Source organism: Alligator mississippiensis, chromosome 4, assembly GCF_030867095.1.
Source record: "Alligator mississippiensis isolate rAllMis1 chromosome 4, rAllMis1, whole genome shotgun sequence".
In the NCBI taxonomy this organism is placed as follows: domain Eukaryota; kingdom Metazoa; phylum Chordata; order Crocodylia; family Alligatoridae; genus Alligator; species Alligator mississippiensis.
In genome coordinates this window covers 166,844,449-166,862,515 of record NC_081827.1, presented here as the reverse complement: position 1 = coordinate 166,862,515, position 18,067 = coordinate 166,844,449, and the positions used below count along the sequence as shown (strand labels likewise).

Sequence of the window (18,067 nt, the reverse complement as noted above, 5' to 3'; positions counted from 1 at the left end):
CATTCACTGGCTACATGATTAAGAGGGGGAGGTGAGTGCAGTGCAGAGCATTATGGCTAAGCGACCCATGAGTGGTTCTCAATGTTTTTAATTTCTGTGGCTGCTCCCAGAATGCATTGTGCTGCAGCTTTGCTCTCAGCACCTGGCCATGCTGCACAGAGGTGGCTATGGTCCAGCCTGCCTTCAGCATGCTCTGCTTGGCTGAGGGTGAAAGGCCAGGGGGCAGGGTGTCCAGTGCAGGGGCTGTCTGGGTTAAGAGTCCCATCTGCTTTCTCCACAGCCCTCCAGGGACAAAGCCAGACTCATCCCCCAAAGGGTCTCGCGGGCTGGGGATCAAACCGGAGTTCCTAAAACAAACGGGCACATGCGCCCCCCGATCTCCAAGGCAAGACATGGCTGTGACTAAAGGTATGTCCACACACCGGCACCTCTAATGGTGTGCATGGGTTGCCAGGGGTTGTATATCTCTGAGAGGAAGACTACAGCTCAGTGTACAGCTACCCGCTCAGCTCAGGCATTGGCAGTGACCTAGATGCAGCAGCATGGAGCTCAGTATGGACTCACCTGCCTGGCTTCTCAGATGGTTTTTAGCCTGTGCTAAGTTGTGCCAGCTTAGATATACTTAGAGTACATGCATGTGTATGTGTGGGGGTGGGTCAAAGCCAGGAGTTCATGTCATACAGGAGGAGATAGGTGTGAGGGTCTGTGGGGTATGTCTGAGTGAGGCAGGGGGCAAGGAAGGGAGAACAGATGTGCATGTTGTGGGCAGACCCTTTAGTGTGGGCTCTGGGTGATGTGTGCCCCTGGCTGAGTGACTCCCCTTGTCAGGGTATGTGGTACTATGGGCATCTGTTTCCCTGGATCTGGCTCTTTGATGACCAACTCTGTGTTTTGTTTCCAGATGAGAGTGGCTCCCAGAAAGCCCCGTGGGGCATTAACATCATGAAAAAAACCAAGAAATCTGCCCCACGGGCTTTTGGAGTGAGGCTCGAGGACTGCCAGCCTGCCCCAGACAATAAGGTATATAGCTCGGACCCACATCTGTCCTAGGCACCAGGAGGGAGCCAGTGCTGCTGTGACAGCCTGCTATTTTCCCACTGCACAGGCAGGATGAGGGCAGGGGTCTGTCCACTATGAAAGAATTAATGGTGCCTATCGTCATTAGGCCTCCAGTTGAGATCTCTGGAAAGCTGAGGGCAGGTAGCTGCTCATCCCAGTGCTGGAGTCAGGCTGTTTGCAGACTCGGGCAGGCAGTGGGCATGCTTGGGAAGTGACTACAGCTCCAGCAGACAGACCAAAACTAGCTGTAACGCAGCCAAGCTGGGCACTGCCAGCAGCGGATTCTCAGTGGCACCGAGTACCTTCCTCTGTCATTGGGACTGTCAGGGGTTGGACCCTACCTGGGGGACCCCCTCCAGTCCTCTTTTCCCCACTTTCTTGTGCCAAGGCCCGTGGGCTGAAGCTCCATACAGTCATGAGGAGGAAGACTTGAACAGGGCTTCTCTGGGATACTTTAGGAGGCTCTGGCCTGGCCACAGCTATGGTTTCTGGTGAATCCATCTGTGATGAGTTGGGCAGTATTAGCTAGCAGTAGCCACAGGCCTTTTGCTCTGTCCCTTGCCCTCTGTTCCCAAAAGGTCCGGCTGAGCATTACCTCCAACCTTGCCTTCCCCTCCACTCTGGGATTGTTCTGATGGGAATGAGTGCGGAAAGGTGGAATTGACTGCCCTCATTACCTCTTGGCTGGGGTAGATCTGGCAGCTGCAGCTTGCTCGCTCCCTCCCCCCTGCTCCATGCCTCTTCTAACATCTGGCGGCTGCAGCCTCCAGCTGTGCCCATGTCTGACCCAGCCTTTTAATATCTGTCAGCCCCAGTGCCAGCTGTGTCTGTCTGAATCCCCCTGCCCACTTCACATCTGGCAGCCACAGCCTCCAACTGTGTCTCTCCCTGACTCATCTCCTTTAACATGCAGCAGCTGTGATTCCAAGTGTGCCCCCTCTGAGCCCCCTCCCACACAGGCCTTCCCAATCTCCCATATAGTGTTGCCTCCTTCAGGCCATCTCTGTTCCCTGCAGAACATTCCCTTGATCGTGGAGGCCTGCTGCAAAGTGGTGGAAGACAAGGGCCTCGAGTACATGGGCATCTACCGGGTGCCCGGTAACAATGCCATGGTGTCTAGCCTGCAGGAGCAGCTCAACAAGGGGGCCACTGAGATCAACCTGCAGGATGAGGTATGGAGTTGGCAAGACCCTGGCCCAGCACAGCCCCTGCCCAACATGCTCCTTGTCCAGCTGCAGCATCCTGTCCTGTGGCACGTGGCTGGTCAGAAATGGAGCCTTCACAAGCAAACAACCACAGGCCAGCAAAGCACAGACACTGAGAGGGCAGGAAGGAGGGAGCAGTGATAGGAATAGAAAGTGGTGCATGTGTATGTGCATACATGCTTGTGTGTGTGTGTGCTTGCATATGAGTGCTCATGGCATGCATGTGCAGTTTTGTGTGTGTGTGTGTGCATGTGGCAGGGGTGTACTTTGTCTTGCCTTTGGCTAGTGACCTCTCCCCAGTGGGCTGTGCCTGCGAGTGGGTTGGTGCCAGCCCCACTGCTGTGCTGCTGACATCTGCTTCCTTTCCTGCGCACTCCCGATGTTCCAGCTGGGCTGGGGGCTCCCACGCCTGCATTTGAAATGGGGATCTCAGGTTCTGGCCCCAAACAGCCATCCCAGCTGCAACTCTGCTGGAATTCCTTCTAGCCCTTGAGTGGGAGAAGGGCCCTTGCTCAGGCTGTCTTGTCTGTTGAGTGTAGGAGATTTTCCACTTAGCTTGATCCCAAATGCAAGACCCTGGGGCCTTTCCCAAGCCCTGGGCTCAATGATTTCCCCCTGACAGTGCTGGGCAGCCCAGCCGATCTAAGCTTGGCCTGGTTTTGGCCTTCCCACCCCAGGCGCATCACCCTCCCCTGGCTCTGAGTGTCTCCTTCTCTCCCCACAACAGAGGTGGCAGGACCTGAATGTCATCAGCAGCCTATTGAAATCCTTCTTCCGAAAGCTTCCGGAGCCCCTGTTCACAGATGGTGAGTTGGGTGTGCACCCCCTGTATGTACATGGGTACGTGTCCCTCACAGTTGAAGGGCTGCGTGCTGGCATCCTGCTTTCCCTGCCAGATTCAGCCCTCTCTCTTTGTCTCTGTGGAATCACAGCCCAGCAAGACCAGAACTTGGTCCTTGGGTGGCTCCTGTATGGCCCTTGGGGAACCGTGGTTGCCTGTGGCCTGAGACCCAGCAGGACCCCCCACTGTCTGCTGGACACTCCCAGCTGACCCCCCTCCCTCTCTTCATTTCCTCTTGGAAAAACCTTGGGCCTTGTGGCCTTTCTGCATTTGCTGCTGCTGCCCCTGTGCTGAGCCCAAGCCCATGGGTATCTCATTGCCTACAAAAGGGGAGTACAGCTCAGTGCTTTCTTCTAGGACAGGGTCCTACTCTGGGACCCAGGCCTATCCTGGGGAAGGGTGTCCTTTGCAGCCAGTTCTGCCTGTCCATGCCCTGTCCTTCCCTTTTCACTAGGTTCTTATGTGTCACCTGCCTGCCCTACTCTGTAAAGGCCCAGTGTCCAAGCTGCCCCCTCTGAACTGGCAGGTCCCTATTTGTCCCTCAGTCTGACCACCCCCCTGGGTGGCCTCTCCCCCATCCTCCCTCTACCTGCTCCTCTCCAGCTGTCCTTCTGCACTAGCCTGTGTAGCCCAGCCCTCCCTCTGTCCATCCATTGCCCAGACCCCTCCATTTGCTCCCTCCTCTGCCCGTGCTCCCTGCAGCCAGCGCCTTCATTGTGCTGCAGCCCTTCTGTCCTTGCCTGTATTCTGCACATAAGTATGCCCATGCAGGCACACAGCCTGCCTGCCAGGCCCTTGATCCCTGTCTCCAGGTATAATGAGGCTGTGGGAGGGCAGCACTGGGACTTTTCCCAGCAGCACTGCTGAGCCTGCTGGGTGCATATCTGGCTTTCAGATAAGTACAACGACTTCATTGAAGCCAACCGGATAGAAGATGCCAGTGAGAGGATGAGGACCTTGCGGAAACTGGTATGGGAATACCGGACCCTGGATGAACCTTGTGGGGTGGGGAGAGCCCTCTGCCAGCACCAGGACCACCCCCACTCCCCTGGGCAGAGAGGAGGTGCCACCTGCATACAGAAACAATTCCCCTTCTCTTTCTGGGTTCAGCCATATCACCACGGGGGGGATCCCAGACCTTTCTGGGAGATGGAGGATATGCGCCTTAGTCCTTGTTTTCTCTGAGAGCTGCTTGAGCTGGTCTAGGAGGAGCTGTGGCTGTGATCTCCCATCCGGGGAGATTGGGGGCGATGCTCTATGCAGCGCTGGGGTGCAGGGGGAGCCAAACCAGGATGGGAAGGGTTTGCAGCAAGAAAGTAATGGGGCTGGGATCAACAGTGGGGCTGTGAGTGGGGCTGTGGTCAGCAGGGGGTGCCAGGCCTCTTCAAGGCTGGCAGAGCTCTCACATGTCAGCTCTGTGTCCTGCAGATCCGGGACCTGCCAGGACACTACTATGAGACACTCAAGTTTCTTGTGGGGCACTTGAAGACGATCGCCGATCATTCGGAGAAGAACAAGGTACCATTGCTACTAGCTGGCTCCAAGAGGCAGCGAGCCCATGGACCTCCACAGTCAAGTCCAGTGCTCTAGGGCAGTGGTTCTCAACCTCTTTTGGACCAGGACTTGTTTGTAAATTTTGATGGCCAGCCCTGACCTCCAGTGCCTCTCACTCCTGACCCACTACTCCCTACTCCCAGGCCCCAGCCCCCCAGTGTGTGGGGCAGGGGGTGGGTGTGTGGAGCAGGGGGGAGGCATGGGGAGCCCCAAGCAGCCCCTTGCAGGTTGGAACTCTGCCAGCCTGCAAGGGAGAAGCCATGGTTTCCCACATTTTTTTCCTTTAAAGGAGAATCCATTTTTAAAGTTTGTTTGACCTTTTCATATTCTTGGGACCCACTTTTGGGTCAAGACCCACGGGTTGAGAGAAGCTGCTCTAGGAAGCGGGTCCCCTGCATTGGAGACCATGGGTTCAGGATCATGGGGCCTCTCCCAGCAGGGCTGGCAGGGGAGAACAGGGCTAGGGCACCATGCAAGGGTGTCCAGGAGGGTTTGGAAGTGAATTTCTAGAGCAGCACCACATGCTATCGTGTGGAAGAGATCTTTCGGTGCTTTGCAGCCACCTGAGCTCATGGCAGCCCATGGGCTTCACATCTGTCATATATGCTTCTTTCATGTTTGTCATGTGGATGCAGGGCACGGGGCAACAGAGGGACATACCTAACATCATATGGGAGGTCTGTGAGAGAGCAGGGGTGTGAGCCTCAGCCCTGCCGTGCCTTTCTGGACAGGGATGCAAAGGCCTGAAAGCTCACTGGAGAGGGAGGCAGCATGGGCATGAGCTGCCCAGTGCTGCAGCCGTGATTGCTAGTGCAATTACTATGTTGGATAATGAAAGTGGATGAGAAGGGGCCATGGCAGGGCAGAGGGAAGGACTGGGTGGTGTTTGCATGGCCATCCCCTCCTGCCCTGAGCCCAAGCTGTCTGTGAAGTTAGATTCTCTTGCTCATGTCCTCCCCCTTGACTTACCTTGCCAGGGGTGACTAAGGTGGGGCTGGCCAGGGCATTCTAACCCCCATGTCCTGTTGCAGATGGAGCCCAGGAACCTGGCCCTGGTGTTTGGCCCAACGTTAGTCCGGACATCTGAGGACAACATGACAGACATGGTGACACACATGCCGGACCGCTACAAAATTGTGGAGACCCTCATCCAGCATGTAAGAGACCTGTGGGCAGGCCCCATCCCATCCCCAAACCTTGCAAAGCCGGGGGTGGGTGGTGGGAGGTGGGGAGCATAGCATGGCCTAGACCAGGGATGGGGAAAGGTAGGAGCAGGGCAGAAGCAGGAGTGTGTTGGTATGTGGGGAATGCGTAGGGGCACAGAGGGGGTCTGACTGGTGGGTGAGTGGGGTGTTAGTGGGGGCTGAGCCACATATATGGAGGCACAAAGGCGGGTGGGTGAGGGCTGTGGCAGGGGTACTTTGGGAGGGGCTTCTGAGGGCAACTGTTCCCCAAAGACCCCGACCTGCAGCCTCACCCACACTCTGATCCCTCTCCTGTCATCCCCCCACAGTCCGACTGGTTCTTCAGCGACAAGGAGGACAAGGGAGAGAAGGTGAGTCATGTGGCCAGCCTGGCTTCACAGGGCAGGGGGAAGAGGCAACGGGCTGAGGGCACCTGCTGTGTTCATGCAGGGACCTCTCCTGAGGGGACAGGGGACTGGCTAGGGAGAGTGCAAGGAAGGGTGGAGCAAGCAGAGTTCCCTCTGTCCTATGCCAGAGCATGAGTCTGGGGGACATGCCTGCTCTGGGCCAAGTGGCACCCCCAGGGAATCTCTGCCCCGCACTGATGCCCTGCTGGCAGAGAGCAGAAGGGCTTTGTGTCAGGGATGGGCCTGGAGGGTGGTGCAGCGCTCACTCTTCTCCTTGTCCTGCACCCCTAGACCCCTGTGGATGAGAAGGAGGCACAGTCGGTGCCAAACATCGAGTACCTGCTCCCCAACATCGGGAGGACAGCAGCACCTGGAGATGCCTCAGGTGAGGGGAGGGCAGACAGGGGCCGCAGTGGGGGTGGACTCTGCTCTGGGGGCTCAGCCAGCACCACCAGAGGAGGGACTTCTGAGGCAATCTGTCCCCTATTGAAATCACTGTGCCATTCTCCCCAGCCAACCCCAGACTGCCTCAGCAGAGAGCTTAGGGCCCCTTTTTTCCCTGGGGCAGCTGCCTAGCACCCCACAGTGGGATGGTCTTTACTGTGCCCAGAGCAAGCCCTGGGCTCTCTCTTTTGCAGCTGAAGCTGATCCTGTAGGGGAGACAGAAACTGGAGCTTCTCCCTGGGATCCCACCTCCCCTGGGTGCCCTGAGGGCTGCCTGGGCTGGGGTTGCAGGAGAGCCATGTGGTCCAGAGCCTGCACCAGGGCAGAAGGAGGGGGTGTTCCCCTGTCCTGAGCTTATTGCAATCCATCATCAGCAAGAAGCTGGTGATCACTGGCCGCAGACTGGGATCTGACCACTTTTGGGCACCCCTTGGTATCTCTGCTGGGAAATGGCTGGTAAGAGTGGCCATGAATCATTTCCCCTCCCCAGGCCCTCTATCCCCCTTGGTCTGATCACCACCAGCCAGGCTTCCTCAGAAATAGTCCAGTGCTTAGCACAGCTGGCCCCTACCAGTGTCTCCTTGCTCTCTGGTTCCTAGCCAGCCACAGCAGAGCCAGGGATGGGCTGGGAGTCTCTTTATGCCCATGTTCTCTCTACGCCAGCTGCCTTTCCCCATGCCAGGGGTTTCCCTTTACCCCTCCCCTGGCTTAAACTGCAGACTTGGAAAGGCAGGGGGTGGAAATGATGGGGATTTCTTGCTCTTCCCTTAAACTTCTCTGTGCTGTCTTCTTCCTCCTCCTCCTCCTCCTCCTCCTCCAGCGGACCTCCTGGAGATCTAGAACGGGTACAGTGGTGTTGCTGGGAGCGCTGCTCATGCACTAATTCCACGGAGCGATTATGAGAGAGTGGGGATAAGCGGGGGCAGGTGGGAGGGGTGTGGTGCAGCTTGGGGGGTGTGGGGCAGGTTCTGCCCATGGGGAACTTGTGAGGCTAGGTTATGGGACCCATTGGACTTCACTGGGTAACCCGTGCAGGCACAGTGCAGTGGCTGGTGACCTGTCCCCATGCAGTGATGGAGGCTAGGGGGGTACAGGACCCTCCATTCCAGCGGGGTCCTGACACACAAGATGATGGCCCCAGCTGTGAGTTACCCCCGCTCCAGACTCCATTGCACTCCGTGCATGAAACCAGCCTCCATCAATTACAGGATGCTGAGGATCCTGCATACTGGCTCCACAGGGGGTTCCTGCTTCCCTGGAAACACCCCAAAAGCATTGGTGAGCAGCAGTGGGCCTTTGCAGAAATGCCACTTCCTCTGCCTGCTCCTAGAACAGAGGTGACTCCTTGATGTTTAATCTCTCCTCTGTCCGACCCTCCCCTTTGGCAGTTCACACTGGCCATGTCCCAGTTCAGCCCCCCAGCCCTGCATGACTCCAACATCACCTGGAGCATCAAATGCCAGGCCCCACAGGTCAGGGTGCGTGCCTTCCAGCACTGAGGGGGAGGGGATCTCACATCTTCCATGGGGTCAGTATTCCACCCAGCTGCCCTCTCTCTCATAATCGCCTCCAGCCGCTAATACCATCCCTCAGCCAGCGTGCTGGGGAGGGAGCATCTGTTGTGTGTTCGTGTGGTTCTCACCATTGCTGTCACGGTCTGCACTATGGTGGAGTTGGTGCTGGCTGCATCCCATGCCCCCTCTGCCCTTTAACCTGTTTGTGAGACTTTGCAGACTAACTCGCCTGCCTTTCCTGGGTGCACCTGTGCCCCAGGCCCTCGTCTTCCCAGCACAGTCTGCAGCATCTGTCTCTCCCCAGCCTAGGCCCAAGTAGTCTCATTCCAGTCCTGCCTCTGGCCTGTAGCACTGCTTGTGACAATGGCCTGCACTTTGGCCTGCCATGGGCCCTGGCAGCTGTGTTCAGACTTGGATCTCTGATGCCCACAACTGCTCCAACCCCTTAGCCCCAAGCACCTGAAAACATAAGAGACTGCATCCCCTCCAGACTGACTTCCAGCCCATCCTCTCTGCCACCTGATATTGCTTATAGTGCCCAAGCCTAGGGTCACCTCTGCTTAGTGCAGGGATTGTGTCTTGCCCTGTACCCATAAAAATTTGGCCCCATGAGTCTAAACCATACTCACAGAGCGTAACATGTATTCATGTCAGAGAAAGTGCTCACCCTCCCGCTTGAAAGGCTGTTTGCTCCAAGCCACCCAGCTTGCTTTCAGGCACTCTGTGCTCAGGGCCTCCCTAGAGCAAGGCTCCACAGCCCCGCACTTGCACTTGAGGCCCAGAAGAGATTCCCCAGCCCCCCGTGCTCTGGGCCCAGCAGCACATTCCTGCCTGCAGTCACTGCACTTCCATGGCTCCATTGTCCTCCTTCACCCCATCTGTCCCAGCACTGCACGTCCATACCATTCTCACCACCAGCAGGACGCACCTGGCTGCTTTGTCCCGGCCTCTGTGGGGGGGAAGAGGGGTTCCTCTTTGGTGTTTCAAGCTGTGTGTTCTTTACCTCTCCCACATATTTTCTTCTCCTGATTCCTTCCATGGTGGTGGCTGGGTTGGTCTAGTGAACTTTGTGGTTCTGTAATGCAGGAGTATGTGGGCCCCTTGTAGGCAGACAGAGGGACTTGGAGATCTGGGTAGGGCACCCTGCTACTCCCTGGGAGCCCCTTTCCCATGTGTGGGATCACCCCACCACAAGCCCTTTAAACCCCCCATTATCTTGGGGGAGCTGCTGCCTCTGGGCACAGGAACTTCCTGGGGTTTGAAGTTTTCTTTGATGGCTGCACAAGGGCCTGGCTATTGTGGTCCCACAGTGCGATCGACAGGGATGCTTCTGATGGAGCCGGTGTCCTCTGGAGCCATGGGCAGGGCCCAGCCTTCATGAGGCTGTTGAGAAGTGTCCCTCTGCTCTACGGTGTCTCGCCCCACCCTACCACACTGACAGAGCCCAGCTCAGCCCTCTGACCTGCTCTCCCTGTCTCTTGTGCCTTACAGATTCAACCAACAGTAGTTCCACTAAATCCAAGGTAAGAATCCCCAGGGGGACCCTCAAACTCTGGGGAACCTCCAGCATCCCTGGACTCTCAGCTGCTAGCAATGGGAGGAGGAGGGGAACTGGGGACAGGGGAATGAACCCTATTGTTGCTAAAAAACAGAGCCATTTTGGAGCTAAGGTCTCGCAAGGCTTGGTGCCTCCCAGTCCTGGGTCAGGATCTGCCTCCCACCCCACCAACCTGGGGCAGTGAGACACGAGAGGCTGCAGGGTTTCTGACTATGCATTAAGAAGATGGGCCTGGGGTGCTTAGTCGGGTCTTAGTAGTTTTATGGTCACCTTGAAATTCACGGGGCAGCTAGCATCATGGTCCAGTTGGTGGAGCAGTGGGCTGGGCATAAGGATGCCTGGATTCTAGTACCAGCTAATGCTGTCACTTAGCTTTGGGCAGGTTGCAGCCACTCTCTACCTCAGTTTTCCCTGCCACCTCTTGTCTATTTGGTATCTAAGATCCTTGGGCTGGGGGACAACTTGGCCAGCGTCTGAACAAAGCAGCCCCTCCTACAGGTCCTGAGTGAGGACTAAAGGCTCCACGGTGAGATGTGTAATTCTGATACCGTGTTTGCCTCTGTCAGGCTGGTAAGACTCAAGCTCTTCCTGGCTCCCTCTCTTGGGGTTCTGTTGTGCAGTTAAAGCAACTTGACCCAGTCCTCCATTCCCAGGCCTGTCACAAGGCACTATGGGTAGGGGCTAGTTTTTATCCAGAATGCAGTGCTGCAGCAGGAGGCATATGGCTGTGGCCACTTATGTGCTGTGGGTGAAAGGATGGAGCCAAAGGCCTGTGTGTCCATCTCAGGGGGCACCCGTACAAGGAAGGGTGGGGAAGCACAGTGGACAGGTGGGATCTGCTTTGGCATTTTTACATGGTCTGTAGGGATGTGGTTGTGGTAGGTGGTCATGGTGCTAAGCCCCATGGTTCTTCCTCCAGCAGGGCTCGTGGGCATCCCGGAAGGATCAGTACCACAAGGAGATGCTCACCATCTCCTTCATCTCAGCTGTCAACCGCAAGAGGAAGAAGCGGAGAGAGGCCAAGCGCTTTGGGAGCAGCACGGATGATGACTCAGAGCATGAAGCCACCAAGGGCGCTGGCAAGGCTAGAGGTGAAGAGGCTCTGGGAGCAGAGAGGCATGGGGAGGCTGAGGAGGAAGAGGCTGAGGAGTTGCGGGACCACGATGCCCCTGGAGAGGTTGGTGTGGAGCCTGACGCTCGGAGCCGAGTGGGGCCAGAGGCTGTGTGTCTGCAACAGGAAGGCCACTTGGAGGTGGGGCTGGCGGAGGCAGAGGGGCTGAAGGGGATGAAGATGGCCGTGGCTTTGCGGAGCAGTCCCGAGCCAGCACTGGATGCCAGGTCTATCGTGTCAGGCTACTCCACACTGTCCACCATCGACCGCAGCCTATGCTCCGAGGTGCAGTCGGTGGCCGAGAGCCGTGGCGAGGAGGCAGATGACGAACGCAGCGAGTTCAGCCACGTGGAGACGGACACAGAAAGCAGTTTCTTCCCAGGACGGGCAGGGCCACGTGAGGGCCAGGGAGACGTGGCAGGGGTGGGGGTGAGCAGCGACAAGGACAGGCGGGCATCCTTCAGCTCCCGCCGCCTCATCCAGTGTGACACGCTGGCTCGCAAGCGGCTCCTGCGGCCTCGGCGGGACAGCAACTCCTCAGCCAAGGGTAGTGCCGAGGCTCCCAGCTCCAGCTCCCGGGGCAGCCAGGAGTCCCTGCCGCCCCTGGGAGCTGCAGCAGAGAAGCGGGGAAGCTGGGCCTCAGCCCGGCCCTCACTGAGAGAGCAGCTCCGTCTGCGACTGCGTGGCTCAGCTGACGACATGCTGGCCGTGCCAATGCGCCAGCCCCATTCCCCTGAGACACGGCGCAAGAAGAGCAGCTGGCGGCGGCACACGGTGGTGGTGCCCGGTGGGCTCAAGGACCTCAACTTCAATGAGTGGAAGGAGCAGCGGGTGCCAGGCCAGGACCTTGCTGATGGTGCCACCTCAGGGGCCAGGGGCAGTGCTGAGGGGCGGCCCCCAGAGGCAAGTGCCTCCTGCAAAGACCTACACAGGGACAACAAGGACTCGGGCCTCAGCAGCCTGGAGTCAACAAAGGCTAGGCCCTCCTCCTCCTCCTTGCTGGGGAACTCGGCGCCGAGCCACCAGGGCGGTGCTGGGGAGCAGCAGCACAGTAAGGGCACCGAGGGGAACCCGGGTGACCGGGGCCCGGCTCCCAAGCGCACAGCTTCCTTGCGCTTCCACCAGTGTCTGTAACTGGCCTGGCACTCGGTCTGATGGGCCCTAAGCCCCTTTGCCTCCTCCCCCATGATGCCTGTGGCTGAGGACCCCTCTGAGCTGGGCCTTGCCTGGGCGTGGGTCCCCATCATGTGGGGAGGTCACAGTCATGGTCCTTGAGGCCAGGGGCAGCTTACCCTTTTCTGTTTTACCCTGTTTCCTGTACTTCGAGCTTCACGCTTGGCCCTCAGCGCCTAGAGGCCTGGAGATGCCCCATTTCCCCGCTCCAGCCCTATCCTCCTAGCCTCCCATCCTGGGTGCTTGGGTCACTGTTTAATTTAATGACTTCCCCCACTCCCATTTTGTATTTAATTGTGCTCCATGTAGAGCTGCTTCTATTTAATCTGTTTCCCGATTTTGAGCCTCTTCTGTACCACCCTTCCCTCCCCACCCTTTCACCTGCACCTCCCCACCTGGAAAATTTCCAGGCCCAGCCTTTTCTAGTCCCGATCCTGCTATGGATGGCAACCTTTGGACCTGGGATTGGCCCACTCTTGAGCGGTCAGCCCCAGAAACATTTGAGCTCCCTTCAGGCCCTGTGTGGCACCGAAGGTTGTCCTGAGCTTCCAGACCCAACCCTGTCCCTAGCTCCTCATGGGCGTGAGACGCCAGCCCCCACCTTGCGAGCACTTGCTTTGGGACTGGGGGAGGGAGGACGTGTGTGTTTACCTGAGGCTGTTGCCAGTGCCCTGTGGCCACTTGCCAACCCGTTTTGCTCTTCCTCCGGGTTGAGCTGGTGCCAGGGAGCCCTGGCCACGGCTCCATGGCATCGTGCTCTTGCAGGTTCCCCTCAATCCTGGTCACAGAAAATGCTTGCTGCATAAGTGCTGCTGAGGAGCAAGGAAATGTTGAGCAGCTTTAGAGAGGCCTCCAGGCACCTTTGTCCGTGCCCACCCTATGGCCACTTCGGAGAGGGTCCCCACCTTTCCAGAGCCAGTGCCCTGGCCCTAGTTGGGCAGGGAAACGGGGGGGGGGGGGGGGGGATGTGTGGAGGAGGGGAGAGCATAGGCATGCAGCTCTGATGCTGTAGCAAAGACCCTCCCCACGCATCCGTCTCCTTCCAGCAGTCAGGAGGGACTGGCAGCATTTGCATTGCACTGCCCAGGTGCCAGGATGATAGGCACAAAACCAGGCAGCCAGGCTGGGGACTGGAGAGCAGAGACAGAGCTGATGGCTGGCTCTCTGTCTTCCCCAATCACAGGCAGTCTGTCCAGCTCAGAGCTCTTGTGGGGCTCCCCAGAGGCTTCCCCCTTCCTCGGGGTTTGCATGCACTACAGGCCAAAGGCATCACTGCAGCTGGGCAGGCATCACAGCCACCAGTGTGCCAGCCCCACGGACCTGAGGTTGCTGGTCTGGGCCGACACTTGCGGTGCTGCATCTCTGCTGTGAGTGCACTCCTTGCTAGCCAGGTGACACCTACCCCTGGCTGCAGGGATCTCTCTCAGCCTGGCTCTTGCTACAACTATTTGGGTAGGGGCACAGTGACACCTGGTGGCTGCTGAGGTGAATGACAGGCCTGGCTGCTTGGGTGCCAACTCCTGTCAGGTACCTGTGCTGAACCATTGGACCTGGGGTTCATTCCCCTTCTCACACTGATCCCTGCTGTGTGAGGAGCTGCTGCCAGCCACCGTGGCTGAAGCCTGGCAGTACCATGGCCAGAGGATGGCAGCTTCCCCACACGGACTCATAACAGCTGCAGCTCAGTGGCCTGGGGGGTGGAGGGGGTCATGAAAACTGCCCCACAATTGGGGCAAGAGCTGGGTCCTCCTGGAAGCAAGCAGCCAGCCTGGAGTCAGGCGTATCTTGCTAGGGTGTCAGTGCAGAGCCTTGGCACTAGCTGGGTTCTGCACAGCCATCTGATGGAGGCAGAGCAAGCCGGGGGACAGCACCTAGCAGAGTCCTTTCATCAGCCAGAGACGGGTAGGTCTGTGCCCTCACCACTGAGTATCGTGCGCATTCCCTCTCGCCCCCTTGTCAAACCAGGTGGGAAAGGCGGTGAGGGCAGGTGGGCACCATCCTGTCTGGGGTAGCCCAGGCTGCAGCATCGGCTTCAGCAAAGTGCAGAGGCACAACGGCTGCCCTGTGCTGGCTTCTCCGGGTCAGGTGAGCAACAGACTCTTCCCCCATGGGTGTTTGATCCAAGGGATGGGAAGAGGAGGTGGCCTCTCTGCTCAGCCCTATGCCCCCTCCTCCCCATTGTATGCTGGGTGTGGGATTCCTCTCACCTCCCTCCTCAATCTGTGGAGCATGGCCCGTTTCACCCCCAGGTCTCCTAAGGGCCCGAGCTTCCAGCATGGGACCAGTGCTCGTGCTGGGAGCCCAGTCACCCTCAGTGTGTGTACCACACTTGGCACCGTGGCTATGGGGAGAAGTGGTTAGCATGGCTGCCTAGCAAAATCAAAGTCATGTTAACATGGGAAGGCTGGGCCACGGCCCTGCTGCATCTGCAGCACTTGGTCAACACTGCATGGGCTTTTAGCAAGCAAGGCAGACCCAGGAGCCAGGCCCTGCTCTGTGCAGAGCTGCACATCCTGAACAGACATGGAACAGGGAGGTTGTAGGACAGCAAAGCCTGCAGCAGGGATCTCTGAGCCCAGCATGGATAGCCACAGCTTGGCTCTCTGGCTCCCCACTCGGCCCTCAGACCTTGCAGAGACCACCCCATCTTCCCAGATGCTCAAGCCCTGCCAGGAAGGGCATGTCCACTCTGCCGGTGCTCCTGCTCTCCTCCCACCAGGCTTTTTAGCCATAACCCTTTTAAGTTGATGTAGTCTCAGCAAATGTGCCCCTGCCACCTCCTGTCTGTCATTTCTAACTGCCTGTCCCCTCCTGCTCACCCAGCAGCAAGAAACACCCTTGTCTGCATTTCCTTTCATCTCAAAAGCACTGTGGCAAATAAGGTGTGATGCAGCTACCACTGGGGTGGACCACAGCAGCTGTGCAGTTTGGGATAGGAAGGGATTATTACTGTATCCAGTGGCAAATGCCCAGTGGGGGCTTCCAGTAGGTAAGGATCTAATGTAAACTGGAATTCGGTGAGCATTATGCAGCCTTTCACATGCAAAAAAGAAAAAAAAGTGCCATAGAAGAGCTGACTCCAAGAGTTCAGGGCCTCATGTCTCAGTGTCAGGAGAACCAAAATGGACTTTGGCAAACTTGTCCCAGGGAACTGGATCTGTAGGGTGGGGGATGATTGTTTTCCCCCCCACCCCCATGCCAACTTCTGACCAAGCACGTAGACTCGCCCATTGTGCTATGCAGTCGTCAGCAATTTTCCCTCTCCTTGAAAATGGTAAGCTCCGTTCTCTCACTGCTCCCTAGCCACAGAACAGAGTTCTGTTTTTCCACCCCTGAGCGTGACATTAAACCAAAATCCAATACGTCCTCTGTGTTTAGGAAACACGCAGCGCCAACTATAGCCTAATGTCTGGCGATTGTCTTAATGACCTAGGGTACTGTCTCTCTGGAGTGAAAGTCTAGCCCCCCTCTCCATGGGGCCAGAGTTCAACTGAAACCTGTACATAGAAATAATGTCACGCTACAACTTCCACTACAAACTGCAGCCATTCCAATGAGGCCTTGTGTGGGGGGGAGGGAAGGGGGGGATTAAAAAAAAGAATGGGTGGAAATGTTACTCCAGTTATGCATTGTTCTCATACTTTATGCAAATATTTGCTGTAAAGGTTTTTTTCCCCTCTTTTTTTTTTTTTGTAAATATTGTCTTTAAATGTGTAACATATTACAAAGAATTTATAAGGATTTTTTAAGAAGTTTTGCTCATTTTAAAAGAAAAAAGACACAAAGTGCTGTAACAGTGTTGACTTTTTAAAAAAAAAAAAAACAACCTCTCTGCATGTGTATTTTTTGCCCTTGATGTGTTGTCCAAGGTTGGCTATATATTCGGTATATGCAAAATGAAAAAGGAAAAAAAAAAGCGCCAAACAACCAAACAAAAAAAGAACTTGCTTTGGAAATCGCCCTCTCAGACGTATAGTTATATATATGTTGGAAATAAACTGGTTATTCAAAGAGACTTGCTGTTTTTATTGGCAAGGCCAACTGGGTTAAGAGCTCTTGGCTGCTGACATGTGCTGCATTTTTATTTTTTGTGCACTTGGGGGCAGGGGCCTTCTACCTTCACCTCCAAGTGAGCCATGTGCACTGGAGACAGGCTCTTGGGCCAGGAGAGGTAGTTAACTGTGAATTCAGGCAGAAGGCAGTGTGAATGTGCACCTTATAGACTTGACTAAATCAGAGCTCTATAAGTAAAAGCTTATTTCAATAGATGCTATGAAGGGACTGCCTTGAATTAGATCAGTAATTCTCAACCTGGGGGGAGAAGGGGTCTCATGGCACCCTGGGGTGTTGTGCGGTCCTTTTAAGGATGCCACAGGGCTGGGGGGCATCACAGTAGCGCTGTTAGGTGTACTAACCCCTACATGTGCTTCAGAAGCTAAACGCAGGGCTATCAAATAGCGTCCAAAACATTCTGCCCTGCTGCGGGCTCAGTGCTTGCCAACAGAAGAATTGCTCTAGTATTTTTCATTTTCTAAAAAGAAAAAAAACTGAGTGACATTAGGTTTTTGAAAGGGGGCAGCTGAATACAGGAGAGTTATGGAGAGGTGTTTGGCCTTCGAGAAGCTGAGAACCACTGGGCTAGGCTGCCCAGAATCTGGAGCATTAGTGTCAGCCCCCTCGATACTCCTGTGATAAAATCATAGTCCCCCCATCTCAGTATAGTCTCAGTGACACCCACAGGACTCCTTGCAGAAGGAAAGGCTGCAGGGGAGGCTCTAGGTGTGTTTAAGAGCCACCTTGGATGACTGAAACCTGAAAGGCTTTTATGCTGCCTGGTCACCTTATCATCACTGATGCTCCTTGCACATTCCCACAGTGACAGGGCTGGCTCTTCACTCCCCACTACAGGGGAGCTGTTTTCATTGCCCTGTGGCAGGAGCTGCACGTTGGGTTTTTTGTTTTTTGGGGTTTTTTTGGAGGGGGGGAGGTGAGCATGGTAGTTGTCCTCCAAGCCCTCAAGAGAGGAAGCCCAGCAAAGATGGCTGTGGCTAAGGGAGGGCACCCTGGGACTGGCTTGGTGGAGCAGTGTGGATGGCAGTAGGGGAGCGAAGCAGGTAGAGAGTAGGGCTTGACTTGGGGAAGGGAGCTTGGGGGGGAGCAAAAAATGCCTGTGTGTGTGTTGCAGGGGGATGGTCCCCTGCACCCTACCCATTGCATTGCTGCCTCTCCCCATGCCCCCACCCCTCACTGGGGGAGGGTGGAATGAAAAGCAATTGGTGATAACATGATAATTTTCCAGTAAGGCCCAACACCAAGCTCATTAAAGACAGCAGCACTTTCCAATCCTGATGATCTCCTATGTAATCACCCTTCCCATCTATTGGGATATTATCTATAGGGAGAAAAATCCAGGGGTCCGTGTGCTCCTCACCCCCTTGACCAAACGGACCCAGAGATGTTAAGTGCTGGCACAACAGTCAAAATCATAGAAAATTAGGGTTGGAAGGGACTTCATCAGGTCATCTAGTCCAACCCCCTGCTCAAAGTAGAACCATCCCCAACTAGCTCATCCTAACCAAGGCTTTGTCTACCCAGGTCTTAAAAACCTCCAAGGATGGAGATTCCACAACCCCTCTGGGTAACCTGTTCCAGCGCTTAACCACCCTCCCAGTGAGAGAATTTTTCCTAATATCTAACCTAAACTTCCCTTGCTGCAACTTGAGACCATTGCTTCTTGCTTTGTCATCTGCCACCACTGAGAATAGTCCAACTCCATCCTCTTTTGAGCCCCTCTTCAGGTAGTTGAAGGATGCTATTCAATCCTCTCTCAATCTCCTCTTCTCTAGACTAAATAAACCCTCAGGCTTTCCTCATAAATCATGTGCCCCAGCCCTCTCACCATTTTTGTCACCCTCCACTGGACTCTCTTCAATTTGTCCACATCCCAGCTGTAATGGGGTGCCCAAAACGACACCGTACTCCAGATGTGGCCTCACCAGTGCTGAATAAATGGGAAT

The 18,067-nt window shown here is 56.0% G+C and overlaps 1 protein-coding gene across 5 annotated transcripts in view; it reads left to right on the top strand.

Moving 5' to 3' along the window:
• The window catches only part of ARHGAP23 (Rho GTPase activating protein 23), a 144,375-nt gene extending 128,310 nt beyond the window's left edge, over positions 1-16,065 (top strand). For 4 of the 5 annotated variants that reach the window (XM_019482572.2, XM_014603646.3, XM_019482568.2 and 1 more), the window contains 11 exons: positions 281-408; positions 902-1,020; positions 2,076-2,231; positions 2,992-3,070; positions 4,001-4,074; positions 4,534-4,623; positions 5,691-5,816; positions 6,173-6,214; positions 6,542-6,635; positions 9,700-9,731; positions 10,686-16,065. In XM_019482572.2, the coding sequence (XP_019338117.1) occupies positions 281-408; positions 902-1,020; positions 2,076-2,231; positions 2,992-3,070; positions 4,001-4,074; positions 4,534-4,623; positions 5,691-5,816; positions 6,173-6,214; positions 6,542-6,635; positions 9,700-9,731; positions 10,686-12,011 (2,266 nt within the window). In that variant the 3' untranslated portion in view covers positions 12,012-16,065. The remainder of the gene's footprint in view (positions 1-280; positions 409-901; positions 1,021-2,075; positions 2,232-2,991; positions 3,071-4,000; positions 4,075-4,533; positions 4,624-5,690; positions 5,817-6,172; positions 6,215-6,541; positions 6,636-9,699; positions 9,732-10,685) is intronic. The other variant, XM_019482569.2, reaches the window with a different exon arrangement.
• The last annotated feature ends 2,002 nt before the right edge of the window (positions 16,066-18,067 follow it).